This window comes from Numida meleagris, chromosome 3 (assembly GCF_002078875.1).
Source record: "Numida meleagris isolate 19003 breed g44 Domestic line chromosome 3, NumMel1.0, whole genome shotgun sequence".
Lineage (NCBI taxonomy): Eukaryota > Metazoa > Chordata > Aves > Galliformes > Numididae > Numida > Numida meleagris.
Window position 1 is genome coordinate 108,542,861 of NC_034411.1, and position 22,447 is coordinate 108,565,307.

The window sequence follows — 22,447 nt, forward strand, 5'->3', positions numbered from 1 at the left end:
CCATCCCATGCCATCCCATCCCATGCCATCCCATCCCATCCCATCCCATCCCATCCCATCCCATCCCATCCCATCCCATCCCATCCCATCCCATCCCATCCCATCCCATCTCCTCCCATGCCATGCCATGCTGTGCCATCCCATCCCAACCCATTCTGCTGGTTCTTGCAGGTACTGGGATATTTTGTGGATGGAGGTGAAGGCAAACAGCAGTGCGGATACTGGGGAGATGCTGATGCAGCACGCGGATGTATGTGTGCTGCGGCTCCTGGAAGCCCTTCTGCAGAGTCTGCCTCACCTCCTGCTGCAGGTGTACGTTGTTGTGGCCAGTGAGCCAGCCAGCCTCATCCCTGGTGAGTCTCCGGGCTATGCATGGATTTCCCCAGCTGGCACAGTCATGCCTTCCAGTGTTCAGGACATCTTCATGGCACACAGTGCCTTGGATTTGAACCCAACATGCTCTGAGGTTCATCCCAAAATGTGCTGTCGTACTGAGCAGCTAGGGTTTGGGGCTGCTTTGTGGAAAAGGTGAACTTTCTGCTCGGTTTTTCAAAGGGAGAGGCTGGGGTGTGAACAAGGTCGTGCTCGCTGGTTGGTGTTAGGCTCTTGTAGGAGTGGAGATGGAGTTCAGGATTTGGGTAGGGAGATGTCAACTCTTTACAAGGGTAGATAATGGCAGGACAAGGGGAAAAGGTTTTAAGTTGAAGGAGGGAAGATTTAGGTTGGATATCAGGGGGAAGTTCTTTACCAAGAGAGTGGTGAGGTGCTGGAACAGGCTGCCCAGAGAGGCTGTGGATGCCCCGTCCCTGGAGGTGTTCAAGGCCAGGTTGGATGGGGCCCTGGGCAGCCTGGTCTAGTATTTGATGTGGAGGTTGGCGGCCCTGCCTGCAGCAGGGGGTTTGGAGCTTGATGATCCTTGAGGTCCCTTCCAACCCAAGCCATTCTATGATTCTATGATTCTATGTCAATGAAAGTGTGCAAAGGAGACTGGCAGCAATGGGTTGAAACCCTCCATCTGCCAGGACCTGCTGTCTAGCTTGCATGGGTGCCTGCAGCCAGGCATCCTTTGAGCCCTCAGAACTTGCCCTGTCCCCATACAGCTGTCAGCGCTGGGCTGTCCCTGCTGTCCCTCTCCTGGGCTTTGGTCTCCTACAGCCGCTCCTGCTGCCTGCTGAGACCCGGCCACACGTGCCTGCCGGCCGCAGCCCTGCTCTGCCTGCTGCTCTGGAGGACAGGGATGCTGACAAGCAGGGTCCTGGCCCTGGTGCTCTTCGCCAGGCTCTATTCCTGCTGGGTTCTCGCAGTGGCAGGTAGGAGCAGCACTCATGGTCCTTACGCCCCATCCCATTGCCAGCCGTGGGGGTGCTCCCACTGACCCCGAGATGCTTGTGTCTATCTTTTCGGTGTCGTCCCCTCACAGGCACCCACTGGGTGCTGATGTCCTTCTGGCTGGTGGCCCTGCAGAGCGACATCGTGGCCCAGCCCTGCCGCTGGAGGCTGTTCAACATTGTGCTGGGAGCCGTGTACGTCTTCTGCTACATCAACGTCCAGCCCAGTCCCTCCAAGCACCGCATGGCTGTGTTCTACGTGGTGAGTACCCAGGATGTGGAATTCTTTTAATTTTATAATAAACAAAGCGCGTCGAAAGCTGGCGAATGAAGGAACCGCGCAATACAGACGGAAAACAAACCATCGAGGGCTGGAAACTGGGTGGTTTGCATCATCGGAAGCACATCGAAGGAGGGTGTAATGACAGCTCTCTGCCCTGCAGGTAATGCTGATGGAGAACACACTCCTGCTGCTGCTGGCCACCGAATTCCTGCGGGCAGAGACGGGGCACAGCCTGCGTGTGAGCGGGGCTGCCATGGCGGGGGCTGCCCTCGGTGAGAGCCGCCGCGTTCTGCAGCGTGGGTTGCATGTTTCGAGAGCAGCTTCAGCAAAGTCCCGTCGTGTTTGCTTTGTTCCTTCGAGAGTTGATTGGTGATATCGAAATCCACCTTGAGTTTCAAGGGTGGGAGTAAGGAGGTGTCGTAATATCGGAGCGGTGAGGTTGGGAACGGCCTCCCAGCCAGCAGCAAAGGTGGAAGAAACGTGTCTGATGAGGTCTTAGGAGCGATGAGGGTGGGGGTTTGGGATTTCAGAAGGACCCGTCCCATCTCACATGCACACACAGGCTCCTGAACTGGGTGCGAAGGCGTTCTTGGAACTGGTGTCCACTGGGAATGGGAGGTTGCTTTGAAACTGATCCTGTAGGAGGAACAGAGGGTGCCTTGAAGTGAGATGAGACTCGAGGACTGGGATGCTGCAGGGTATTGCTGCCCAGCAGTATCTGTGCAAGGAGAAACCCGCTCTCTCCTGCACCCCTCACTGAATGCAGCCAGGATTCACCCCTTGATGCTTTCCTGCTCTTTTTGCAGGTGTTGCAGCCATGGTGGTTTATTACAGCCTGCTCCATCCCAAATCCACCGAGATCTGGCAGGGCGTCCTGCACAACTCCAGCCGTGTTGCTGGCAGTGACCGGGCTGATGAGAGTAGCTCCCATTTGAGACAGAGCCGGGGAATTTCAGGAAATGGGGAATCCTTGGCTACAGAAAGGACCATGATACCTCCCAAAACAGGGAACAGCTCATCGTTCCTCCAGCTTGGAGAGGGTTCGGAGGATGGATGGACAGATCACCACCATTGGCTGCTGGTGAAGTTGGCCTTGAAGACGGGAGACGTGTCGAAGATCAACGCAGCTTTCGGCGATGCTGGTGTGGGAGAGCTTTACCCCGATGGGTGGGCGATGGGAAAACCCCAACCTGGGGCAGAGCCTTCCCTCCCCACAAAGGAAATCGCTCCTCTGGGCTTTGGATTGGGTCTATTAGAGGAGAAGTCACCGGTGGTGAGGAATGGAGGAGGCAGCAAACACGAAGTCGGTGCTGGAAGGGACAGAGTGGGGCAGGAGGCTGCTTGTCACCCTGCCACCCCCTCACCCCGCAGCTCATCCCTGCCCGGGGGCTCCTCGGTGTACTTCAGCGCCAGTGAAGGTGGCATCACCTCCCCTGACACAGTGATGGTGACAGCCACCTCCACAGCCCCACTGGAAGGGGACAGCGAAGCCCACTCCTCCCCAGGATGCCTGGCAGGAGGAGGGGGAAGAGAAGAGGATTTATCCCTCGGGACAGCGAGCATCAGCTCCATCCTGGGCTCTTGCACCCATAGGCACCTGCAGAGTGGCTGCGGGGTGGCAGTTCCCCTCGAGGAGCTGTGTGTGGGGACAGAGGGAGCCCTTCTGGGGTGGCATCACCTGCAGGACACCCACCCCTGTGGCACGCAGGGGGTCGTTGGCCTGAGGAGCAAGCTGAGGCCACCACGCTTCACCTCCACCCCCAAGGCTGACCCCAAATGTCCCCAGCGAGGACTGAGGGACCCGGGAGAGGGGAAGGATGTGTCTGGGATGGTGGAGTGACCCTGCACTGTCACCGTGGGTCAGCACTGGGGTGGCTGCTCTGCTCGGTGAGATGCAACAGGGATGTTCATGCTGACCTCAAAGCCTGTCCCCCTGCATCGATGTGGTCCTTTGTCATCGGGAGGTCTCCTCTCCCCTCCTGGTGCAGCTTCTTCTCATTCTTCTGGAGAACCTCAGTGGATGGAAGGTCTAAAAAGCCTAGGTTTAGGTATTTATTACGTTTTTAACCCTATGGGCAGCTGGAGCATCCTGCCTTTTCTGCATTGGAGATGATGTTGGGAAAGGTGGCCTTCAACAGTCATACAATCATAGGATTGTTTGATTGGAAAGGACTCTTAAAGGTCGTCTAGTCCTCCTCCAAGGGCCTAGACAGGCTGCTGCCCAAAGCAGGAGCTGCTCAGGACAAACAAGTGCCTAAACCAGAAACATGATGGGTTTGATCCCCCTCTGAGGGGCAGAGCAAGCCCTGCATTAAGGCTCAGCAGTGCTTGATCAAGTCTCCTCCCTCCATGGAGAGCTTGGCCATTTGCTGGGACTGCACAGGAGCCCAGTTCCTCTACATATCACAGGTGACAACCTCAGGACACTGAATTACAGCCACGAGCATTGTCTGTCAGATTCCCCATGGCTGCGGTGATCGAGCCCTGGTGGGCACCTGGCTGCAGGAAAGCCTCCAGAAGGATGGGCAAAGAATTATAGAATGGTTTGGGTTGGAAGGGATCCTTAAGATCATCCAGTTCCAACCCCCTGCTGTAGGCAGGGACACCTCCCTCTAGGCCAGGTTGCTCACAACCCCATCCAGCCTGGTCTGGAATGCTTCCAGGGACGGGGCATCCACAGCATCGCTGGGCAACCTGTTCCAGTGTCTCACCACCCTCACAGTAAAGAATTTCTTCTAGATATGTAGCCTAAATCTACCCTCTTCCAGTTTAAAGCCATTTCCCCTCATCCAATCGTGGTGTGAGGAGTGGTTGAACAACGCTGCCAAGCAGCATTCGTTGCTCAGAAGGGCCCCAGCCAGACGTGTTCCATCAGGCTGAGCTGTGTCTGGAAACCAGGCTGGGCTGTTTGGGACTGCAGCTGCTTTCCAACGTGACAACAGCTCCGTACCTCCACCCCGGCCCCGGCACAGCTGTATTTTGCTTTGCTCTGCAGGGAGGAAGCAGTTGCAGCCTCTTTTCCTGAGCCCCCCTCGCCGTGCGCATCGCACGGAAGGCAGCAGAGCTGCCGGAGCGCGCCTGAAGTTTTGATGCCGTTTGTTTTTCTTGCCTTTGACAATATAGAATTGCTGCTTTAAAGAAACAAACCGGGGCTTCCTCCGTGTCTGTGCGTCGCGCTGGGATGCTCGGTGCCTGCTCGGCAGCGCTCAGCCTCTCGGTGTTGCAGTTGGGGATGCTGCTCTGTGCTGCTTCCTAACTCCAGGTCACAGAATCATAGAACGGCCTGGGTTGAAAAGGACCTCAAAGATCATCGAGTTTCAACCCCCCTGCTGAGTGCAGGGTCGCCAACCAGGCTGCCCAGAGCCACGTCCAGCCTGGCCTTGAATGCCTCCAGGGATGGGGCATCCACAGCCTCCCTGGGCTCTGTGCAGCTGTCCCTCCCCATCTCCTCTGGTGCGAACCCAGAGCTTCCTCAAGCAGAGGGAAGAAATCGAGCCGGGGTTTCTCCCCGCTGCTCCCCGCTCCTCAGCCACCAGAGGGAGGTGCTGCTCAAGGCTGCCGGCCGCGCACCCATCCCGCACCCAGATCGTGGGACGGGGGGTGGCCGTTGCAGGACTGCTACAGCTGCAGCCCCCCCACACACAAACACACAACGGGAACGGGTGGGGGCGAAATGGGGGGGCTCTGGGATACTGGAGGTGGCTGATGCAATGCACAGAGAGTGCCCGGTGGATGCGGCATCCCCACGTTGCGGCATCTCAAAGCACTCTCAGGCCTTGGGAGAAGTTTGGGGGTCTCTACCAGGGTCTCACCAAAGTAACAGGGCTCAGGAGGGTCGTATCCATCTGCAGGTGTCCCCGTCAGGTGGAGAAGAGAGACTGTGGCTGGGAAAAGGCCCCATCTGCAGAACCTCCCGTAGGGCTCCTTACGGATGGGGCACTTTACCCTCGGCTCAGCTGGGATTGAGGATCTGCCCGCGGAACCTTGAGAGATGCTTTTAGTGGGGTTATTGGTGGTAGGTGGATGGTTGGACTAGGTGATCTTGTAGGTCTTTTCCAACCTAGCTAATTCTATGATTCTATGCTGGTCACTGAGCTCTGTGCTTGGGCCACTTGCAGGTCTGGGAAGAGACACACGGGTGTGTGGGAATGGGATGCGGTACCCGGCTAGCTGGCAGGGGGATTCCTGGAAGGAATTCCTGCCCTGGAATAAAGGATTTTTGCCCATTCCTCTCCGATGTGCCCTTATTGTTGTAAGAAAACCCCCTGCAGCGCTGCAGAGAGCAGGACGCTGCGCACCTCAGCTCGGCCGCGCTCAGCCGCTGAGGGAACGGGGAGCGGGAGCCCGGGGCCGGGCTGGACAATGCAGGGAGCGCCCGGGGGCCGCAGCAGAACGGGCCGTGCCGCCTCATCTCGGAGAAAGGAGCAGGAACGGAGCCTCCGTCCCCTCCCGGCTCGCTAACAATGCCCGGGCGGACACGCAGGTGCGGGGCACGGCGCCCGCTGGCACCGTTTTGCGGGTTGGGCCGCGGTTCCGTGCCGCTCTCGGCCGCACTGAGGGGGACAGAACCTCGCCTCAATACGCGGGGCCGCCCGCTGCCCTCCTCCCGCGCGGCGAAGGCCGCGAGGTGCCGGCCCAGCCCGGCTTTCCCCGGGGGGGGGGGGGTGTCGGGTGGGTTTGTTGCTGTTGTTTTCTTTCCCGAGCTGGGACTTCGGGCCGCTTTTTATTCCCGCTTGAACGACTCCAGTTCCCCTTTCGCTGTCCCCGAGGCGCGGCCCCCGCGCTCGCACCGCTCCACCTCTCAAGCAAGCACCCACCCGCGGAGCCGGGGCAGCCCAGCACACACGAGTGGGGCCCGCAGCCCGGGGCCGCGGCGGGGGTGGGGCCGGGAAGGGCTGGGGAGGGGCGGCGCCTGCGCGGGGCGAGACCGCGGAGCTCCGCGAAGTTGTGCGGGGCCCGGGGAAGTTTGCGGCGGGGCGGCGGCTCCCGCGGCGCTCCCGGTCCCGCGGCGCTGCCGGGCGCGGCCATGGCTTTCCGGCGGCGGGCCAAGAGCCACCCGCTCTTCAGCCAGGAGTTCCTCATCCACAACCACGCCGACATCGGCTTCTGCCTGGTCCTCATCGTGCTCATCGCGCTCATGTTCGAGGTGAGGACCCCTCCTCCCCCCTCAGCCCCCTTTCCCTTCCCGCTATTCCCCGTTTCCCACGCGCGCCCCATCCCCACGAGCGTCCGTGCCCTGCCCCGCTGGCTCCGCCCACCGGGGACATCCCCGCCACCACCGCCTGCCCGGGACCCCCTGTCCCTCCCACCCCGATGCGTTCCCCTCGGTGTGGGTCCCCTCTGTGTGCTCCAATCTGGACGGGGTGTCCCAACTGCACCCCCATAGGTGAGCGGCCCGAGGGGGAAGGGGGTTGTGGGGCACACCCCCTCCATCCTGGGCCACCAGATCCCCTCCATCCTTTGGAATGAGGCCCCTCTATCTTTGGGGCACCAGACCCCTCCATCCTCTGGATTGAGTCCCCTCCATCTTTGGGGCACCAGACCCCTCCATCCTTTGGAATGGGGCCCCTCCATCCTTTGGATTGAGTCCCCTCCATCCTTGGGGTGCCAGACTCCCTCCATTCTTGAGGTCCCATTCTTGCGATACCAATTCCCTCCATCCTTTGGGGGTACCAATCCCTTCCGTCCTTGGGGTGCCGCCCCATTCATTCTCCATCACCCTCAACAGCGGGGTCCCCCTCGCTGAAATCCCCATAAGGATCCCAACGACGTGCTGCTGGCTTTTGGGGCGAGCCACCCCTTTGCCAGCCCCAGCTCTACTGGGGTCCGTCAGCTGCGAAAGGGCTGCAAGGTGGGGGAGTGGTTGCAAACCTTGGTTCTCCTGCACGTGCCCCCAGATCTGCCACCACAGCTGGGGCTGGGATGGGGATGCGTCGCCCACCCCACGCGCAGAGGAGCGCATTAGGAAGGAAAGGGAAAAACCAAGCCCTGGTTCGTATTTCCCCCCTGCTTGAAGCGTATTTGGGGGGCTTTTTCTCAACGCCAGCACCTTCCCAGGTGTTTTCTCCATGGGAGGTTCCACTATGGCAAAGCATCCCCCCTCCCCGTCTCCTCCACGGGGAACTCGGTGTTGGCCGAGCAGTGTCGGGAGCACACCCCTTGCTCCGGCGCCGTCCCTCCCAGCTTCGTTTTTTATTTATTCGGTTTTTATTTTTATGTTTTAAATTGGAACCTATCTCTTTCTTTCTTTCTTCGCTACGTTTCCTCTTTCGGGGAGGAGACGGGAGGAGGGCCCCGAGGCCGAGCGGAGCGGCTTCTTCTCCAGCTCCCGTTCATCCCCGACGTGGAGGCACCTCGGGTGGCTGCGGAGACCCCCCCCACCCCCCAACCCCACCTCCCCGCCCAAACCCTCCCCTTCTGCCCAGTGCCACGTTTCAAAGCAAATCCGGCCGGGAAAGGGGTGGCCGGGGGGCCTGGCGGAGGAGGAAAGGCTCCTTCTGCAGCAAATCGCAGCCGGAGGAAATCCATTTCCTTCGTACCCTCCCGATGGCAGCACCCCTTCCACCCCCCTCCCTCCACCCCTCCCATCCCTTTTCTTTCTTTTTTCTTTTTTTTTTTTTCTTTTCTTTTGTTTTTAATCCCTTCTTTTTTCCTTCCGCGCCGATGGAGCGAGCGGCTCGGGGGGGGGGGGGGGGGGGGTGGGGCGCGGAACCCGTGAGTTGCGTCGCGTGGCTTTAAGCGACGACTTCGCCAACTGCACCGGCCCCTGTCCCGAAACCGCATGCAAACGCCGCGAGTTTCGTTGCCGTGCTTGAAAAGAAGAACGGGCCGGCCAGGTCGCAGCTCTGCTCCTTCCCTGCTGCAGCTGCGTTTTTCGGGCACAGCGCTCGCGTGGACCTGGGATTTCGGTGGCTGCGAGGGAGCTGAGCACCCCCCATGGGGCCTGGGTGGAGCTGGGGGGCAGAGGAAGGGTGTCTTCTTTTTATGGCTTTGAATTCAACCTCCTGCTGGTGCTCGCTGCCGGCAGCGTCCTCCTCCGGGGTGGCCGTGGTGGGCAGCATCCACCCCCCTCCTCCCAATGGCAGAAGGCTTAGGACCTCCTCTTTTGATCCTCGCTTCTTTATCTTGCTCATCCTCAGGGGCCCCGTGCCCACCCCTGCGGTGCTTTTTGGCGTCAGCTTGGACATTTCTGCCTTTCGACGCCTTTTCAACGCCTGGGTGTCCTCCCCGTCCTCCTCCTCCCCGCAGGGCTCCCACCTTCCCCATGCGGAAGCGGCCCAGTGCTGCTCACAATAGGGCCGTTTCCTGCAGGGGAGGGCTCTGCGGGCGTGCAAATGGGATTTTTAACCTTTTCCCAGGCAGCCCCGCTCCGGGAGACCCAGGCGATGAAGGTGATGCTCGAAGGCCGCAGAGCATCTCCCACTTCAGAGCGTGTGTTCCAACGGATGGGCGTCGCTGATGCGGCACTGAGGGACGTGGGCAGGGGGCAGGGTTGGGGATCTTGGTGGTCTGTTCCAACCTGGGCGATTTAATGACATGAAATCCTTCGTGAGCATCCTTTCGGTTCACAGCTTCACCCCATGTCAGCCTCCAAGACACGAAACCCTCCCAGATGTTGCCTGGAGAGGCGGTGGTGCCCCATCCCTGCAGACACCCAAGGTCAGGCTGGACGGGGCTCTGAGCGCTGATGGAGCTGTGGGTGTCCCTGCTCACTGCAGGCAGTGGGACAGATGGAATTTAAGGATCCCTTCTGACTCAAACCATTCTGAGATTCTCTGACTCCCTGTTTGGGACAGCTTTTGCTGCGCAGAGCACATGCAGTCACTGTCTCCACCGAAGCCCAGTGTATAAAGCTTAATATTTTTTTTGCACCGAAACCAGCTGAAGTTTGGAAACGCAAAGCAGCTCCTCTCCGCCCTCACTTTGCATATCTTATTTTTGCTGTTTGGCAGAAAAAGGAAAGGCAAGCTGGGCTTGGCTGAGCCTGCAGCTGCCCACCGTGCTCGTGCCCACGTTGGGGAGCACGGGATGGGGTCGGGCAGCGTTTGTGCAGGCTGAATTTGGAGGAGATCGTGCAGTTTTGAGGGTTTATTTAATATCGGAGTGGGAAGGGCTACCCATCTGTGGGTTGTGAGTGGGGCTTGGTGCAGAATTGACTTTTCCACGTGGCCGTGGTGCCCTGCTGTGGGGTGAGCCATGTGCGGGCAGAGGGGCTGCGCTGCCCTTCGGAGGAAGGCTTTTGGGAACGGCTGCTGTTTACTTTCCGAAGCTCTGGTCCAAAGTTTGGCCTTCGGTTTACATATAGAGCCTGTGTCAATCCCTACCATGGATCAACACGGCTCGCTTTCAGCAAACACTGCGGCTGGTGGAGGGGAGAGAAAAAAAAAAAAAAAAAGAAAAACAACAGGGAAAAGTCTTCTGACAGCATTTTATCTGCAATTAGAGTTGTTTTTCAAGCACTGGAAATATTTTCCCAGCTCGGGCTGCTGCAGCTCTCCCAGCCTCCCCCACCAGCTCTGCAGAGATCAGAGGCTGTGAGAGCTGGGGCTGCTCGGCCCAGAGCTATGGGGCTCAAGGGGTCCCACCGTGGCCATCAACCCCCACAGGAGGAGCAATGGGATGGAGCTCAGCTCCGTGGTGCCTGGGGCAGCCCAGGGGCACTGGGCACAGCCTGGAGCCCAGGAGCTGCCCATCAGCAGCAGCGCTGTGCTGGGCAGGTGCCGGAGCCCTGGCACAGGGAGCAGAGAGCAGTGGGAGCTCCTCACTCGGGGTTTCCTGAAGCCACCTGGATGCGGTGGAACGTAAAGCACTTCCTATACAGTGTCTCATGCCATGCAAATCACACTTCCTTCGTAAAATTCTGGGATCGAGATCTTATTTCAGAGTGAACACAGCGAGCGTCTTCCCGCTGCAGGTCTTGTGCCTCTGAATAATCCTCGCCTCGCTCTTCCCGTTACCAGCTTCTGCTTTCTGTGCCTGTCCTCAGGGCGCTTGGTGGGAGCTTAGAAGTGTCTGCTTCCTGAGCCAAGGAAACCTTGGTTCTGCCTTCATAGAATCATTAAGGTTGGAAAGACCAGCAAGATCATTAAGTGCAGCCATCAGGAGGATGCCCAGGGAGGTTCAAGTTGGATATTAGGAACAATTTCTTCTCCAGATGAGCCATGCTGCACTGGCACAGGCTGCCCAGGGAGGTGGTGGGGTCACCGTCCCTAGGGGTGTTCAAGAGCCATGGAGACGTGGCACTGAGGGACGTGGTCAGTGGGCATGGTGAGGGTGGGCTGGTGTTGGACTGGGTGATCTTGGAGGTCTTTTCCAACCTGAATGATTCAAGAATGGAGAGATGTCACTGGTGTCCTGGTTGCCACGTCCCTACTGGTTCACACCATCCATTGTGTGCTCCCATCTCCTGGAGCTGCCACTCTGCCTGTCCAAAGTTGTGTTTGAGCCTTTAGAAAGCCCGAGGACCATCTCCAAAAGCTGCAGATGCAGCTCTGGTGATGCACCCCAGCCCCTCTGACTGGTTCAAAGACTTCATCCTGGAGATGGTGCTTCTGGTTGTGCTGTACTCCAGGATGAAGTAACTTTGCTTTCTGTGCCAGCAGGGCTTGCAAGAGCCAGGAGCATCTCCTTAAGGCAGCCAGGCGATGCACTTTTTCCATTACCACCCCAAATTCTGCCTGATGTCTCCCTCTCCTTGGGCACTGTGCTCCTCACTTCTCTGTTCCTCCATCAGCAGAGCCCAGCAGCATTTTGGCTTTGGGGCAGCTGGACTCCGACCAGAATCAGCCCCTTGCTCAATGCCCATAGGAACGGGATGGGAGCGCTTGGCAAAGCCCCCCTTGTTTCCCCCCCCCCCCCCCAGTAACTACGTCCTACAAGACATGAAGCAATCCTTCCAGCTGGGTTTTTAATAGTTCTTCAGCTCTTAAACAGTTGCAGCTATGTCTGTGAAGCTGTCAGCTGTAGCACTGTTGGGGCTGGTTGTGTGCGAGGCTGGAGGCTTGTGAAGCCCTTTGGCTGGAGGTAAAACCCTGCCTGTATGCAGGCTTGGATGAGACAAGAGCATGGTCAAGGCTGATGTTGGGTTTGGGGATGTGCCAGCCTTGGAGATGCTTCTTTGGGGCACAGGGATGGGATGCTCAGCTGTGCCACAGCACCACGAAGCCTCCTGCTTGGCTGCTGGGGTTCCTTCCCTTCAATTAAGTACCGATGCCTGCACTCTTCTCATCTGCCCACCTTGCATCCCCTTTCCCAGCACAGTAAAAGTTGGCAGGGGAATGAATTTAGCAGTTAATTTGCTTTTTGTCCCCTCTGTGTGTCTTTGACAGGCTACAGCCAAGACTGCCTTCCTCTTCATCTTACCTCAGTATAACGTCAGTGTGCCTACAGCAGGTAAGAGATGCTGCTCCCTCATGGGAGGAATCACCCCAAATCCCTGCTGCTGGCTTCCATGGCCTCACCTCCCAGTGATGGGTCTTCAAATGTAAGAAATGTGGGGGAAAAAGGGGTTGCTCCCTGCTTGTATTTTGGCTGCTCGTTCCTACCTCCCAGCCTGGCCGGGTTGTGGGGGCAACGAGGAGTGGTTTGGGTAAAGCCTGAGGTTCAGCATGGGGCAGACACTTGGGGCACACAAAGCCTGACCTGGCAGCAGGATGCTGCGGCTCATTGAAAGGAGTTGAGTAACCCTCCAGCTGAAGAGAAGGGTGGTTGGGATTTGTGAGAGTAGGGTGAGGCAGACACAGGGAAGATGGAAGGACAGCCGTTAAAGTCATGGCTGAAGGACTCAGCCTGCTCCCAAATTGAATTGTGGTCTGTGCTCTCCTACAGCACAGTCCAGACAACTTCCTCTCCTGCGCCTGAAGTGATTTACTCGTCTTTAGCCTTGCAGTTTTATTGTATACTGTGGTTATAAACTCTGGTAGAGGCAGTAGCTTAACCTCTGGTTTTGCACAGCACCCAGCTCCTAGGGACCAGGTCGTGTGCATCTTCACAAACCCTTGGTCGTGCACGTCCTCATAAACCCTATTCCAGCCTTGTTAGGATACTTCCAGTCTTAAAAAAGGTATGGGCTGAAGCTTGATTTGAGAGTAAAAAGGGTTGGTGACAGATCAGATAGTGAAGGCTGGGACAAAGGCAAGCAACAGCTTGGCAGGGTCTGAGCTTCACACTGCAATGCTTTCTGCAGCTCTCCCCAGATCTACTTCTTGCCCATAAACCACAAGGCTGCAGATAGTTACCGAAATGCAGACATTGGGGGCACTTTTGGGTGCTGTTAGGTCTCCCGTTGCTCTGGAAGTGCAGGCTTCCCATGGGTACGATTTCTCATCCTCCAGCCCCGTGCTGCTTTCTTAGATCTCTTAATAGCACAACACACCTGTGTTCAGGCAGCTGAGTCCTCCTGAGCGTCACCTCCTTTGAGGTGTGTGACAGTTTGAGGAGAAGCTGTCCCCACTCTGCCAATGACCTAACTCAGGCTGAAGCCCTTTTTTCCAGGGCTTTATTCCAGCCCTGTGGCCACTGGCACAGTCTTGACCTCTCTCTGCCTCCAAGATGTGTGTTCCCATCCAAGCTGTGTTGGTTATAGCCACCCCAAGGCTTCAAGTGAGCCATAAGCCCTTGGAAATGGTTGGTGTTGGGAGGTCTGACCACATTTTGGTCTCTTTGCAGATGGGGAGCTGGTCCAGTATCACTACGGTCTGAAGGACCTGATCACCATCCTCTTCTACATCTTCATTGCCATCATCCTGCACGCGGTGGTGCAGGAGTACGCCCTGGACGTGAGTGCAATTTGATGTCTTGAGTAGGTGGAGTGTCTAGAGTACAGTGGATGGGACATGGTCCTGCTGCAATTAAATGTGGCTCTGGTGTGGTCCAGAGGCTGGGGGGTCCACATGTGAGCCTTCATTTTTGGGCGATGCTTAGGACAGGGAGGAAGATGAGGAAGGAGAGTTGCTGACTTGGTGGCTCACGTTTTCTTTTCCTTTTCCTTTCCCTCTGCTTCATCTCAGAAAATCAACAGGCGTCTCCATCTCTCCAAAGTCAAACACAGCAAGTTCAATGAATCAGGGCAACTGGTCGCCTTCCACCTCAGCTCCTCGATTTGGTGCTTGTATGTTGTGGTGACGGTAAGGCATGAGGCCGGCTGGACTTTGGGTTTCCTGGGGGGAATTTCGGGTTTCTGGTGGAGAAAAATCTCAGTGGGAGCAAAGAATTCCCCATCAGCCCGTGGGCAGACAGTGCTGTGGAGATCAGAGTGTTTTAGCAATGAGGAAGATTTGGTACACACTGGGGTCTAGCTGTGGTCCTTGGCAGTGTTGGGAATGGATGCTTGGGGAGTGGTCCCCTCCCTGCTGCTTAGGGGGTCCTGCCAGCCCCCTTAGAGGACAGCTGTCACCTCCAGAGCAGTCCCTTTGGGAACCTTTGGGCTTTGCTCCTGCCCACGCTGCACAGAACAGGTCATCCTTTGCAGCCCTCGCCCCTCCCCTGGGCTTTCAGGTGTCATGTCAGCCAAAAAAAAGGAGTTGGGGCAGTGAGGGCACAGGTGATGGTGACAACTAGCCTTAGGCAGGATGAATTTGCCACGACAAAATCTCTTTGCAAAACCCAGTGCAGACCCCTGTGGGAGGAGCTGTGCAAATGTGGAACGAGCAGCAAGCTCCTGTAATCTCTGTGAGCGCAGGCGAATGCAGGCGGGTGGAAAATTAAAACTATGCGATGCATATTTAATTGATTTTGTAGGCGTTTTCTGTTCCTCTTTCTCCTCAGAAGTATTCCTTTTTGCTCAGTGATACTTGGGCTGGAAATGCCGGTGGGGAAAAGCCCCCCAGACAATGCACGTGGTTCCTTGCAGCTGCACTACCAATATCTCACCCCAGTGTCTCCAGAGCATCCTCCTTGCATTGTCCAAACCCCAGGACATCCTATCCCTCAGCTCAGGGCCTTCTGTGCAACCACAAAAGCAGCTTTTGATACCCAAACATGAGGATGTCATGAAACTAGAGACCTGGGAACATGGCTGATCTTGGAGAGCTCAGTCCTGGCTCGTGCAGGGGACGTTAACTTTGCCCCATTGTAACCATGTGCTGCCTTGTTCCTCTTGCTGAAGGCTTGCCTCTCTTCTCTTTTTCAGGAAGGATACATATCAAACCCCCAGAGTTTGTGGGAAAACTACCCGCATGTTTATCTTCCGTAAGCACTCACATTTTGTTCTCGGGCTGACCGCTTCCTTCCCCTGTACAGTTTTCCATGTGGCTGGGAGCGGGCTGCTGGCAGCACAGAGCCCTTTGGCTGCAGCTAGATCCTGGTCAGGGGTGGGCATCTCCTTTGGGGCTTTGGGGAGGGTGTTCCTGGAGGACTTCCTTGTGTTTTAGTTATTCATTGCCTTGGGTGGGTTGCTTTGCTCTTCGTTTTTCATGGTAGAAATGAAGAAGGGGGGATAATTCTCCCTTCTTGGGGTTTTGCAAGAGTGAAATTTGCTGGGGGCGTGGAGACCATGGAACAAACATCTGGATAAAGCCCAGATTCAGCTAAATGTAGCCCCCTAAATCCTATGGCATTAGAGCAGTGAGGGGATTGCTTGGGGCCACAGGACCCCACAGTGCCCAGGGCTCGCTCCGCAGCTCATCCCTGCCTTCAGCTTCCAGGTGAAGTTCTTCTACCTGTGCCAGCTGGCCTACTGGCTGCACGCGTTGCCAGAGCTCTACTTCCAAAAAGTTCGCAAGGTGAGAGCTGGCCGAGGGCTCTGGGCTCTTTGCCCACTGGCTTTGGTGCTTTGGGATTTGGGGGCGGGGAGGACGGAGCAGGGTGAGGGGATTAACGCTGCTTTCTGCCCTGCCAGGAGGACATCCCACGCCAGCTGCAGTGCATCGCGCTCTACCTGGTGCACATTGCCGGTGCATACCTCCTCAAGTGAGTCCTCTGCCTCTGTGTTTTGAGCTGGGGCTTTTGCAGGGTTTTTCATCCCCAAATTCTTTGGCTGGGGCTGAGAGTCTGAGGGGATAAAGTAAACAGTGTGAAAGTTGAACTCCCAGCTGTAGGATGGTAGAAGAGCTGTCTTCGTGGGTGATAAACTACTGGTTTGTTGCTTTGATGTTTTGGGGTCAGGGATTTCCCCATTGCAGTCTGACTCCTGCTGCTGTGGAGCTGTCCAGCATTGGCCTGGTGGTTGCTGCAGCTTAGGGATGGCAGATGCTGGATGCAAGAGACCAAAGCTGACCAGCCCAGTGATGCTTGTTTCTTCTTTTCCCTCCTTCTAGTTTAACCCGCTTGGGGCTGATCCTCTTGCTGTTGCAGTATTTAGCCGAATTCTTCTTCCACATGGCCCAACTGGTCTACTTCACGGATGAGAACAACGAGAAGCTGTAAGCGGGCAAGCTGGCCATGGCATTCCATCTCCAGTGCCCTCTGGGCTCTTGCTGTCACCTTGCAGCTCAACACCGGGGGCACTGAGAGGGCAGCACACAGTGTATCTCCAGCAGAAGTTGGGTTGAGGATGGGGTGGGGAGAGTTGGGAGCAAAGAGGATATTGAGCTGCACTGTGCTCAGCGCTGGAACATTTCCAGGTCAGGGAGGGGACATGTGCTAGAGGAGATGCCTACGAAGTGCTTCTGCACTGTGGTGCGTGCTGGCAGTGTGACCTTCTGCTAAGAATGGGGCGCTTCACATGGCCATGGGGCCCAAAGGCTTCTCCTGCCCACACCTCTGCTTGCCTTCCATCAGGTTTAATGTCTGGGCTGTTGTCTTTGTGGTCACCAAGCTCTTCACCCTAACCCTCTACATCTTGGTCATCGGCTTTGGGCTTCCGCGTGTGGAGAACCAGGCCCTGGAGCCAGAGAAAGGGAATCTCTTCAGCTTTCTCTTCAACCATATCCTCTTCAGGTAGGAATGTCCTGCACCGTATCTGTTCTCTCTTTGCATCTTTTCCTGTGAACGTCTTGTGAAAATCTTTCCCTCATGTTTGTTGAAGGAAGTAACCAGTTACAAAGGACAAGCAGAAGCAGACGCCTTAGGGAAGGACTTGTGTATTCTCCCTTGTGGACCCATAACTGTGTATTGATGTGGTCAATGAAAAGGAGTTTTTTTCCATCTGCTTGTATGTGTTTGGATGCCTGCTGACATGGGAAGCAGGGGATGGGATGGGTTCCCTGGCCATAGTGTTTTGGGCAGTGCTGATTGAGATCATCCTTATTGCTCTCTACACCTCCCTGAAAGGAGGCTGTGGTGAGGCAGGAGTTGGTCTCTTCTCCCAGGTTAACAGTGTTAGGATGAGAGGTGATGGCCTCAAGTTGCACCAGGGGAGGTTCAGACTGGATATTAGGAAACATCCATCTGTCCGGGGGAACCTAGGCCACCGCTGTGGGGTGAAGGCCGGGCCGATGGTGGCCTGGCTCCTCTTTTCTCAGCCTTGCCTCTTCTCCACCCCTGCCAGAATGAGTGTGCTGCTGTTGGTGTGCCTCTTCCAGGCCTCGATGATGTGGCGCTTCATCCACTTCCAGCTGCGGCGCTGGCGGGAGTACTGGCACGAGCAGAGCAGCCGGAAGCGGGCCGCGGCCTGCGCCAAGCAGCAGGCCAAGCCGCTCAAGAGAGACTCGGGTGAGCAGGGAGCGCTGGGAAACGGGCTGCCCGCAGAGCTGTGGGTGCCTCATCCCTGCAGTGCCTGAGGGCAGGCTGGATGGGGCTGTGGGCAGCCTGGGCTGTGGGAGGCGTCCCTGACCATGGCCCGTGGATGGGCTTTAAGAGCTCTTCCAACCCAAACCACTCTACAGTTCTGTAATTCCATTACTCTGACCCACGCAGGATGATGTGGGTGAGGAGGTTTTTCTCTCTCCGTCCCCAGGTTACCATGAAAATGGAGTGGTGAAAGCGGAGAACGGCACCTCGCCGCGAACCAAGAAGCTGAAATCGCCCTAGACTCAAGGCCTCGGCTCCAGGGGAGGAGGGCGAGGTGCCAGGACTGAGGGCAGCCCCTCCTCCCGGTCCTCACAAGGTTGTCTCGAGCAGCTTGGGAGCAGGTCGTCTGCCCGAGGTGTCTCGCTCTCCTCCCTTTCTTTCTCACTCTCTTGAACCATTTGCAATAAAACCAAAAAGGTCCCTTTCCCCTGCTCCTTTCCCCCTGTAGGAGCCTTTTCCAAGCCTCCTGGTTTTGCCTTCCTCTGTTTCACCGTAAATCAGTGTGCAATCTTATTATTTTTTTTCTATTTTAGTGTTTGGTTTTTTGGATTTTTGTTACAAATGCGTTGTAGATGGTTCCGAAATTTTTTATTTTTTTTTCCTACAGCATGTTTCTCCCCTCCCTCTGTGCTGCTTCCCCCAGCCCCTGGGTCAGGGCCACAGCAGTTTGAAGGCTCCGTGTGTAGGCTATGGGAACAGGCTCCTGGGGAAGAGCATTGGGACTCTGAGCTCAGAGGTGCTCATAGCTGATGGTTGCCTCTCCTGGGGCACTCTGGCCAGCACTCAGCACATGTTGCATGATGTCAATGCTGCAAATAAGGACTAGTGTCTGAGGGAGGACCTTCTGCTGTGTCTTGTCTCACTCTGGTTGAGTGGGATTCCTCCAGCTCCTGGCTTCGAGCTAATTTTGGTGATCTAGGAAGCAGAGAAGGGAGGGGAGTTCCCTCTTCCTATAGGACCCACATCCTAGCCTTTGCTTGCCCCAGCTTTTCTGGTACAGCTGGGTTCCCTTTATCCTCTGGACTGCCCCATAGTTGTTCTGCACCCCCCAGCACCGAGAGCTGGGCTCGGGGCTCTGCAGCTCATCGTGCCTTGTCTTGGGGCAGTGGCATCCTCAGGTCTGGGTGAATCCTTGAGTCCTGCCCCGCTCTGAGCCCTGGCCTGGCTCCCGTCAGCCTTGTGTGCCTCAGACCTGGTGTGCTCATGGCTCGTCACCACCTCCAGACGAGCAAAGTGGCTGCTGCAAAGGGTTTTGCATTAATGGGACTGTGCTCCTCGTGCTTAGCCATCTTCATCCCTACCATGCCAGTCCAGCTGTGCCATCTGCAGCCACAAGCTTCTTTTTGTTTCCAAAGGATACACAGCTTGTATCCACCCAAGGTGCTATCAAACGTAGGGTTTCTTCCAAAAACCCTAGCCCCTTCATCCCTTTCTGAGCTGTGAATGAGATGACAGGGAAGGGGAAGGCAAGCCAAGGGCTGTGAGGAGTAGCTTGTACATTCAGAAAGGCCTGTGAGGCATAGCTGTTGACAGATGGAGTTGTCTCAAATCTACCTCAGAGGCCATCTTTTGCTACAGACCACTCTCCCTCTTGCACCTCCCTGACCTGAGGTTTGGGGGAACTGGCTCGCTCTCCTTTGCTGGTGGGCAGCATCTCCTGCCCAAGGGTTTCACGGGTCGGTGGGCTTCTTTGGGGTCCGTGCACCAGTTTGGATTTGGATGATGGGTGCTTCTCACCCCGTAGCTCTTCTCTGGGGTGGCTTCTGTAGTCGGGCTTTGCTGTTGGTGCCTCTTGTGCAGCAAAGTCAGCTGTAGCTCCCGGTGTGTGGGGTCGAGGAGAGCCTGGCCGCTCCTTGATGTGCAAGGCGGGATGGAAGCCCACCTTCCTTGTGGGTGATGGGACATGTGGTCTCATGGCACGCCCCTTGCTCAGCCCCTCCAGGCATGATTTTAGCTTGGGCTTTTTGCAGTGAGGCCAGCACGGTTGTCTTCTATATCTTCGTCTCTTTGGAGAATGAGAGACAGTTGTTTCTCTGCCACTCTTTAAATGGAGTTGCTTTTTTCTCCCTCTTTCTGTCGGTCTCTTTTCTCCCTTCCTCCTCTCCTTGCAGAGCCTCAGCTAAAATGCTGGGCACAGGAGGGAGGAAATGTGTAGGACACGAGTACAGTTGGTCAGATTCCACTTGTTCCTCCGTCCCTGTGACCTCTGAGTGTCAAACAAAATGTCGGCAGGAGTCTGGGAGAAGGATTCCCCCTTTCTGAGGGGAGCTGAAGAAGGAGACTTTGAAGCCAGTGCCTCACAACAGCTGAGGACTGGCTCTGTTAACAGATGACACATACAATCCCCTCAGAAACTGGCTGCTGAATAATTCCTCTTCCTGCCTGCTTCGCTTCAGGCAGCTTTTCCACTTGCACAATCCTGTGTCTTCACAGAGTAGCTAATTATGCGTTGTATCCCAAGTGCCTTATGTTGCCGTGTCGCCTCTCGTACGCTTGATCTGTGTACTATAGCAGCCACTGAACGCCCTTCCTCCTTTCAACATATGTACAACTTATGCTACATTTATGTATTTTTTTTTTTTTTAGATTTTTTTTTTGTCTTTTGATAGAGCTACCAGTAAAGGGACAGTTTGTTTTGGAAATATTTCCATGTTTTCATTCTGTTTGTTGTGTTTTTTTTTCCTTAAGCCCAGAGATGATGTTCTTTTTTGCCCTCCTCCGTCTTTAATCCTCTGAAATCCCCATCCTTCTCCTGTTATGCCCAAGCACGGCATGACTTCTGTTGGTTATTTTGTGCTGAGCCTTTGCTAGAAGGCAATGTGAACCCTCATCCAGCAGGTTTCCAATCTGCCCCCCTTGGAGGGGCCGCCCCCAGCTGCTTCTGTCTCTGGCTTTTAGCGCAAACACCATCTCTGCAGTAACTGCTTTTATGTCCATGGCATTTCTCAGCAGACCAAGCCTTCTTTTCAGCCCAGAGAACTTCTTCCCTGACATGGAGAATTTTCATTGCAAACCGTTAGTGGTCAGTCTTCCCTTGACTGCTTTGCGTGCAAAAATGCTGAGAGCCCTCTGCCATTGAGTGGATGCTCTTCTTGCGTCCCATCCTGTCAAGCCCTGTGTCTTCTGCAAAAAAAAAACCCAACAACCATACCAACAAACCCAACCTGAAGCAAAAGCCCTTGTCTGCTGCAGTGCAGAAACTGGTAGAGACTATGCAAGTTCCCACTTTGTGTAATTATTGCTTGCTCTGCGCCCTTCCTGTGGGCTTGAGGCTGGCTCTGCCATCTGTGTCTATTACCAGCGTAAGGTCGGGGACTGAGTAACCTGTGATTTTTGGTGTGCAGCGTAGTGATCTCCTGCCCTAGCCTAGAAACCTTTGAAATACTGGCAGTAGTTCTCTCTTTTTGTCGCAGAGAGTTGAGGGATGGGCTTGGGAAGAGGAGAGGGTTGAAGAAGAACAGATGTAGCATTTCACATATAATTTTTGAGTGACTCTTACTTTGTGGGGCATTACAGTTATGTTGTATTTTTTGTTTAGGATTCTTCTTCCTCATGTTTGGGTTAGCGGTAAGGAAAAGTTCCAGTTCCCCTGTAGGTCCCCTTACCCTTATCTCGTTGTTTTAAGATGTATTTCTGATATGCTTCCCTGTCGGAGGGGAGAAGGACTACTCTGGGATCCTCTCCCGACCCCCAAATTATTCCCAAGGCCTGTAGATACCCCGGCATTGCTGCAGTGCATGGGGATGTGCAGCAACAGCTGCCTCTTGCCTTGGATGAAGTCTTGGTAGATGGACCTTGACGTGCGCCAACAGTAGGTGGAGATTTTGGGGTCTGATCTGCAGCCTTCCTGGAAGCTTGGTGAGCATGTAGTAGATGGTTTGTTTGGCAGGCTTTGTACTCAAACTGTGAAGGTTGCTACGTAGCCTCGGGGCTGTGGGTGGGGGTTTTGCTGGCAGAGAAGAAACATGGCTGTTATGAAAGCCAGGCGGAGGCACGTAGCTTTCCTTCAGGTATGCTGAGCTCCATGGACCAAAACTTCAGCAAAAGGAACTCGAGGAAAATTTCTGTTCTTCCGTATTGCAAAGTTCCGAATTTTGGAGGGGGGTGGTGGGGAAGCAACAGTCTCCGATATTTTATCTATATCTCATTTGTTTCATTCTTCCTGTCACTTAATTTTTTTTTTTTTTTTTGTACGGTTTATGTTCGTTGTCGTTTGTTGTCCAGTGACTTTTGTGATAAACTCAACAGAAGTATTTTCTGAAATAAATAAATAAAAGGCATAGATTCTTCCGTTGCTGCTGCTTGCTGACGCCTTACCATGCTGCTAAGTGTACAAAGCAGGCTGGGACGGGTTGTGCTCCTCTCCCTCCTGCCACGCTACATGTGTCTGTACCTTTGGTCCTCGTATTCCCCACAGCTAGGGCTCATGTTCTTGAATTTCCCATGTCTACAGCATAGGCAGCTGCTTCTGAGTTAGTTATCAGCGGCTGCCTCACTTGCTGGGAGTGGAAGATATGGGCATTTGTAGGATATGATTCATCTGATGTGGCTTAGGTGCATAGTTTCTGGTGAGCTCAATTGTATACTTTCTGCAGCTGGCCCTGGGCATGCTGCATGGTTTGGCTGAGTATTGGGTTACAGCTTCGTAGCGTGTGCAGAAAACAAATTCTGAGTTTCTTTTCTACAGCCTGCAGCTCCCATAATTTCATCCGCAAGTTCTCGGCCTCTGGAAAAGCTGATTAGGGTGGCTGTTAGAAGTTAGCCTTTCTCAGCTGCTGCTTGGAAGGCACCTCATGCAACGCCAAGCCATGCTTTGAAATCTGAGGTGGACCTGAGATTGCTTGAACAATTCTCAGTCAGAGAGAAGAGCAGCACAAAATGGGCCCAGAAGGGAAGAGCAGCGGCCTTCCCTGAACAAGGGGAGGCAGTGGAAGTGGGAACCCACAGCACAAAAGCTGAGTTAAATAAGCATTTTGTTCCAGAGGGCTTTGTTCTCTGTGTGCGCCATAGCTGCCCTTCGTCTGTGTTCAGTGGCAATACCTGGCAGGTGGCAGCTGGGCTGAGAAGGTTCCTGCCATGTTTCCCTTCATGGAGAGAAGAGCAGTCTGAGCAGAAGAAGTGTCGCAGCCCTATTGCTATGCCGACGGTTAGTTTTTCCTTTTCGTTG

At 55.4% G+C, this 22,447-nt stretch overlaps 2 protein-coding genes across 2 annotated transcripts in view; both read left to right on the top strand.

Annotated features, from left to right (window-relative positions):
• XKR5 (XK related 5) overlaps positions 1–4,241 on the top strand; it is a 5,899-nt gene extending 1,658 nt beyond the window's left edge. The window contains exons 3-7 of the mRNA XM_021392974.1: positions 172–353; positions 1,101–1,310; positions 1,421–1,590; positions 1,772–1,883; positions 2,418–4,241. Coding sequence (XP_021248649.1) covers positions 172–353; positions 1,101–1,310; positions 1,421–1,590; positions 1,772–1,883; positions 2,418–3,451 — 1,708 coding nt within the window. The 3' untranslated portion in view covers positions 3,452–4,241. The remainder of the gene's footprint in view (positions 1–171; positions 354–1,100; positions 1,311–1,420; positions 1,591–1,771; positions 1,884–2,417) is intronic.
• Positions 6,522–20,445, top strand: TRAM2 (translocation associated membrane protein 2). Its single transcript, XM_021390696.1, has 11 exons — positions 6,522–6,757; positions 11,940–12,003; positions 13,279–13,388; positions 13,620–13,736; positions 14,741–14,799; positions 15,248–15,332; positions 15,449–15,519; positions 15,867–15,971; positions 16,330–16,488; positions 17,039–17,202; positions 17,447–20,445. The coding sequence occupies exons 1-11, from the start codon at positions 6,638–6,640 to the stop codon at positions 17,518–17,520; spliced, it is 1,128 nt and encodes a 375-aa protein (XP_021246371.1). The 5' UTR covers positions 6,522–6,637; the 3' UTR covers positions 17,521–20,445.